Source organism: Macaca fascicularis, chromosome 13, assembly GCF_037993035.2.
Source record: "Macaca fascicularis isolate 582-1 chromosome 13, T2T-MFA8v1.1".
In the NCBI taxonomy this organism is placed as follows: Eukaryota; Metazoa; Chordata; class Mammalia; order Primates; family Cercopithecidae; genus Macaca; species Macaca fascicularis.
In genome coordinates this window covers 76402094-76408093 of record NC_088387.1, presented here as the reverse complement: position 1 = coordinate 76408093, position 6000 = coordinate 76402094, and the positions used below count along the sequence as shown (strand labels likewise).

At 54.4% G+C, this 6000-nt stretch overlaps 1 protein-coding gene and 1 long non-coding RNA gene across 3 annotated transcripts in view; one reads left to right on the top strand and one right to left on the bottom strand.

The window, feature by feature from the left end:
• Positions 1 to 527: 527 nt before the first annotated feature.
• Positions 528 to 1594, bottom strand: LOC135966836 (uncharacterized). The gene is made up of 2 exons (XR_010580463.2): positions 1410 to 1594; positions 528 to 747 (listed from the first exon to the last, which is right to left on the bottom strand). It is a non-coding gene; the product is annotated as an uncharacterized lncRNA (long non-coding RNA).
• An 850-nt stretch (positions 1595 to 2444) lies between these two features.
• PRKCE (protein kinase C epsilon) overlaps positions 2445 to 6000 on the top strand; it is a 540751-nt gene continuing 537195 nt past the window's right edge. For both annotated transcript variants that reach the window (XM_005575968.4, XM_005575969.5), the window contains exon 1: positions 2445 to 3782. In XM_005575968.4, coding sequence (XP_005576025.1) covers positions 3435 to 3782 — 348 coding nt within the window. In that variant the 5' untranslated portion in view covers positions 2445 to 3434. The remainder of the gene's footprint in view (positions 3783 to 6000) is intronic.

Here is a 6000-nt window from a genome sequence, read left to right as displayed (position 1 = left end):
AGCAGTGTTTGCACACAGACTACTAGCATTCTCCCTTTTTATGTAAACATTAATCCAATACAAAACATGTATTTTGTTTGACAAAGTCTTTTATTACCCCTACTCCGAAGGAGTTGCTGTAATGGAAAGGAGACAAGCATTGGTTGCCCCTGAGAATTGCAGTCTGGTGATTTACACAGAGTAACAGTCTGCTGAGAGGCAGAGGCTGCCTTCCCATAACCTCACCCAAGATGCTAGGAAATGGTGCTGGAAGTTTGTAGGTTATTTGTTTAAAGATAGTCACTGAGATGGTAACAGACCCTATTTAATATATTTGGGGGCTGCGCATGGTGGCTCCTGCCTCTACAGGACTTACCCAAAGCAAGTAGTGAGAAGGTATGAAGCACCAATTAGTCAAGGATCCCTAACTCCATGAAATCCTAGACTTTCCAGACTTCCCAACAGGATCAGGACTAGGGTGAGGTGAGTGACGCACTCGGCTCAGGTACAAAATTTAACGGGTGCCAATAAACTCAGTAGTATAAATATTTTAGTGCAATATTTAAAATTTAAAATTTAAATTTTAATGTTTTTAAAATTTAAAATGTGGATATTGTGTCCATTCTGGATTCTCACATTTTTATTTTTTAAAAATTGTACTAAAATCTTTATCTTGATTACGTTTATCTCACTCATCTCACTTTGGTGCTGGCTCTGCTTCCCAAATGCGTTTTCAGCCATATTTGCCACTGCCTTCCATCACATGCCCTGGAAAGGGGGAAAGAGGCTTCATGAGAATAGCAGGGTGGAAGGAAGAAGCAAAAGGGAAAAAAGTAATAATCAAAGAAATAAAAATTAAACAGCAGTGAGATACCTCTGCTTGTGCTTTGTCAAATGTACATATTTTAAGACATCCTACCTCCAGCTGGGGGAGTGGCAGGGTAAGACAACCATTGAAATCCTGGCTCTTTACATCGGAGCTACCTAGATCGTACGGAAGACTGAATCTTAGCACCATCTCTACCCAGCTGCCCTGTTCAACAGGGCAGGCTGCGAGAAATTACTGTATTAGGAAGCTCCAGAGCGGTTGCAGGCATAGAAGATGGCCGTGGGACTTTTCTGATCATTTTTGGGACCTGTTTGCTGCACTTGATATCCTGTTTTTCCAGAGGACTGCCTCCTTCCTCGCGTTTAAGCCTTTTTAAGCTTTTAAGCCACAGGCAATGATAACCTTTATCCACTGAGGAAAAAGTGATCGGGAGGCGCGTTTTAAATTTTGGTTTACACTAACCAGACCCGCCAGATGAACACTCAGCTTACCACAATACCTACAAATTCCCAGACTTGACTTGGCAGAAGGGCGAGGGCGGAGGTTTTCTTTCCCCACTTGCATAACCCCCAGCTCCCCGGCTGCGGAGCCGACCTCTTACCCGCCGCCGTCTTCGCGGGTGTCCCAGCCGGGGCCGCGCCCCGGGGCCCCGCGCTCCGGGCCCTGCCCTCCCAGGTTCCCAGTCTTGAGCGCGGGGCAGTCCCTCACCGGCCGCCGGCCCCGTCCCGGCTCCCCGCCGAGGAAATTTTTCCCCAGCAGCCCAGGACTCGCCTCACGTGACCAGCCGCAGCGGCGGCTTCCAGCGAGAGTTTAAAGGTTACGGAGGAAATTAGCATGGACACAGCCACTCACTCCTCAGAGGGCGCGCCCCGTTTTCCCGCAGTCCGGACGGCGGCTGTCAGCGCGCTGATCAGAGCCGAAGTCCCCCAAAGGGGCACCGATAAGGCCCAGAGCAAATAGGAACAGTCACTTTGCAAAAAATAGAACACAAACCAAGCCGGGGCTCTACCGAGTTTTCGCTTGTCAACAAGTTCTTGCAGCCTGCGAAGTCCAGGACAGATCCCAAAGGGGAGAATGTCCCCAAAGAAAGGCAAGAGAGAAGAATAGAGTTTAAAACCTCACCCGAGCCATGCTTGTCCCTCCCTCTCCCCCCTCCCCCACCACCGTGGATCACAGCGTCCCGGGACAGAGTGACAGATGGGCCAGAACTCCGCAAGCTGCTCCTGCCAGCCGCCGCCCGAGTGGCGGTGGTCAGGGCGAGGGTCCCGAGGCCTCTGGGGCAACAGGGCTCCCTCCACTCCCCCATCCCCGGCTCTAAAAGACAGTGTTGACCGCAGGGTCCCCGAGAGATGCGCGGCCCGGCGGGGCCCATCCGTGGCCATCCACGGCCCCCGGCACGCGCACCTAGCCCAGCGCCGCCGCTCCCGCGGGTCCCGCGCGGGGTCCTCCCCAGCTCCCCCGCCCGCCGCCGCGACCCCGGGCAGCCTCGCCCGCTCTCCACGGTTCTCTCTTCGGCTCACTTTTTCCGTATTGCTCCCCCAACCGGCAAAACTTTCTATTTCCCCAAACACTGCCGTGCGCGCGCGCGCGTGCACACACACTCACACACACACTCACACACACTGACGTCTTTTGCGCATTTCCTGCATTAGAGGGAGGGAGACTCGCTCGCACACCGACCGAGGGAGAGGAGACCGCGGGGGAGCGCGGGCTGGCGGGCGGCGAGCGAGCGGCAGCCGAGAGCTGGGACGCGGGGAGCGCGGCGGGCGGGCGCCGGCGCCCAGGAGGTGGGGCCGCGCTGAGTCGCAGTCCCGGCCCCGCCGCCGCGCTGCGCACCGCCGGGTGCTGGCCTGCGCCCCCGAGCCGGATCGGCGGCCGCCCGGACTCCGAGCCGGCGCGGATGTGAGATTCCGGGCTCCTGGCGCCTCCCGATCGCCGACTCCGGCGCGGCGCTGCTTCGCCCAGGAGGCGGCGGCCCCGGCTGGTCGTGGGGCTTGTGGATTTTTAAAAATTTGGCTCCGAGGAGGACCATTTCCTCTCGACATGCATCCCTCCGGATAAACTGAACATCCCTCCGTCCACCCCCCGCCCCGCGCGGCCAGAGGCAGGCGCTGAGTGTGCGAAGAGGATCCGGGTTGAAATCTGCGCCCCCGGTTCTCGTCCCCGCCCCGTCCCACCGCCCCATCCCCCTCCCGGAGTCGAAATTTCCCGGGATTATGTTTCGGAAAGGTAGGTAAGCGCCGGGCGCGGCGCCCGCTTTCCCGCAGCCCGGAGTCGGAGAGCCAGCGAGGCGGCAAGGCAGCCCCTGCGGCTTGCAGCGGAGCCGACAGCTCGTCTTCTCTTCTGGAGGTGCAGCTGGTGGTCGCGGGGAGAGACTTGCTCCAAACACGGACATTCCCCAGCTCTCCCCCCTCCCTGTTTTCCGTTAGGAACCCGGCGAGGAAATACATGCACTGGCTGAGACTCGCCCGCGCCAGGGCGCAACGCCACAAGGTGTAGGGAGTGTGTGGGGTGGGGCGAAAGGGGACCCAAGAGTCCCTGTGGCTCGGAGTGCCGGGCCGTCGGTTCTTCATTCCTGCCCTCGGGGCAGACGGAGTGACCCCGGCCCCCACTCCCCGCCCCGACCATGGTAGTGTTCAATGGCCTTCTTAAGATCAAAATCTGCGAGGCCGTGAGCTTGAAGCCCACAGCCTGGTCGCTGCGCCATGCGGTGGGACCCCGGCCGCAGACTTTCCTTCTCGACCCCTACATTGCTCTCAATGTGGACGACTCGCGCATTGGCCAAACGGCCACCAAGCAGAAGACCAACAGCCCGGCCTGGCACGACGAGTTCGTCACCGATGTGTGCAACGGGCGCAAGATCGAGCTGGCTGTCTTTCACGATGCCCCCATAGGCTACGACGACTTCGTGGCCAACTGCACCATCCAGTTTGAGGAGCTGCTGCAGAACGGGAGCCGCCACTTCGAGGACTGGGTGAGTCCGGCGCCTCCACGTCGGTCCGGGAACCCGGTTGTGGGGTCCCGGGGAAAGACTCGCTGGCCTTGATCGTAGGGGTCCGGGACTTATTGACGACTGGGGTGTGTGTGTGTGTCTGTAAATCTCAGTTTCCTTGAGGAGGTGCACTTCACTTCATAGTTGGGGAGAAACAGGCACTGGCGAGGAAGATGAGACTTGGAAAGAGGATGTGGCCCTCTGCCCCCTCTGTGCCCTCCAGATGGTGGGTGCTGCGGGAGGTTTGCAAACTGGGAGAGCCTGGGCCGCCGGTGCTGAAGGTTGGCCGAGGACCCGGCTTTCTTCCGCAGGCGCGTGGTGGGCTGGCTGTGTGTGATTGTGTGTGGGTGGGTCCCTCCGTCCTTGGAAAGGCACGTGGAGCCTTTGACTGAAGGCTTCTTGCACGTCCTGGCTTTGTCCTGCTTAGCCGAGCGAGGAGTTGCTTTATTTTTCCCTCCGAGAGGGAGCTGGCTTGTTTCTGTTCTCCTGCATGGTGGTTAGCTCATCTTCTGACATACGAGTAGAAAAAATGTGTTCTCCAGGATGTCTCCTCTACGGTCCCAGAAACATCAGTCGGGCTTGTTTTGTCCAATTCATTGCCCATCCATGCAGAATGAATGTTGCATTTTAAGAAGGGTTCTGCCTGTGGGTAATTGGAAGTCAGCGCTTTGAATCTTATTTAAAGTTATATTGTTTCTCTGTTTTGATTGTTAAGATACTGTGCAATAAAAGACGATTTCTAAGCCTGAGATTGAGTTGTTAATTGATTTCATTGTGAAACTATTAAGGATTTGGAAATAGGTCTTGTCTCAATCTACTATAAACCAAATGCATCCAACCTTGGCACTTGGACAAGCGAAGAGAAGGAAACCTTCGTTTTGCTTTTTGTATTTGTTTTTGGGGTTTTTTTTGGTTTTCTTTTGCTCTTCTTGGAAGGAAGGTATTAATTTAGGACATGGATTTTTGTGTTTTCAGGTTTGTTACATGTTTCCACCAAGAGCAAGTGCAAGCGTTCCTCTGGAGGTATATGCTTTCGGGGTTCTTTGGTCTACGGAAAAAGTGAGAGAGCTATCTAAGCCTCAAAAGTGGTGTAGAGCAATTGCTTTCTGTTGAAAACCAGATAACTTCATGAATGTCCTAGAGGTCAGAGGTTGCACATGAATCACCTTGGCATATCACCTTACACATTTTTTTCAAGGACACGGAGTTTTAGGGAAAAATAGGAGAGAGCCTGTTGTTTTTATGCTCATGGCTGTGATGTAGTCTGCCTGAAACCATGGTTACGGTTTCACAGGAAAGCTCCAACAAGCCACATGCGTAGAACTCTAGATTTGTGGTTTGCACTTTGGAAAGCAGGCAAACCTTTATGGAATCCTGAGAACTCCATGCCATTCTATTCTGCTTCACAGATGTCCCTCATCTCTGCTTCCCTCAGCCCCCACAACAGAGCTCCCACTCATTCCCCATTTCCTTTCCATGCATGGCCTTTGGGCTCTTTCCTCATGGAGGCAGTGCATGTGAGAGGGGGAGTGGAAGGGCTAACTCATTTCAGAGGCAAACCTTGACACTGAAAACCTGTGATTTTGGAGTTGTTGTTTTTGGACAGGAAGGGGATGGAAAAAACTTGACGCTGGTAGCTAGGAGATGGGGGCCTTTTGCAGTGTATGCAGTTGAGGGGCTTTGACAGTGGGGCAGAAAGCAGGGACAAGGAGCAGCAGGTCTGCATTTATCCATAGAACAGATGTTGGTTGGAGGGAGAGCGTCTTTGTATCTCTGGTGATGTTTTGCTGGGGCACATCACAAACTCTGGGAGCTTCAGGACACTGTCCCCACCTTCATCACTCCTAGTGAAGCATGCAGTGGGAACTTGTTTGGTGATCATCCTCTAAGGTTCTCAAATTCATGTTGGATTTGGCCCTAGACCAGATCATTTAGTGCACAGGCAAGTTTTACAGATGAGGACGTTGAGTTCCAGAGGGTTAATTGGGGACCGAGGGTCACGTGACAAGCAAAGGTGGGTTGGAAGTAGGGCCCTCACCTCCTGTTGCCCATGGCTTGTCTGATGGGGAGCCGAGCCTGTCCATCTGGCCTCCCAGCCTGTTCTCCCTGCAGATCCATGAGCTGTGTCCCCGACATTTTTATTGTGCTTGATAACTTCATCTCTTTTGCCTTATAGCAAGTGTGAATTAGGTATGGCAGG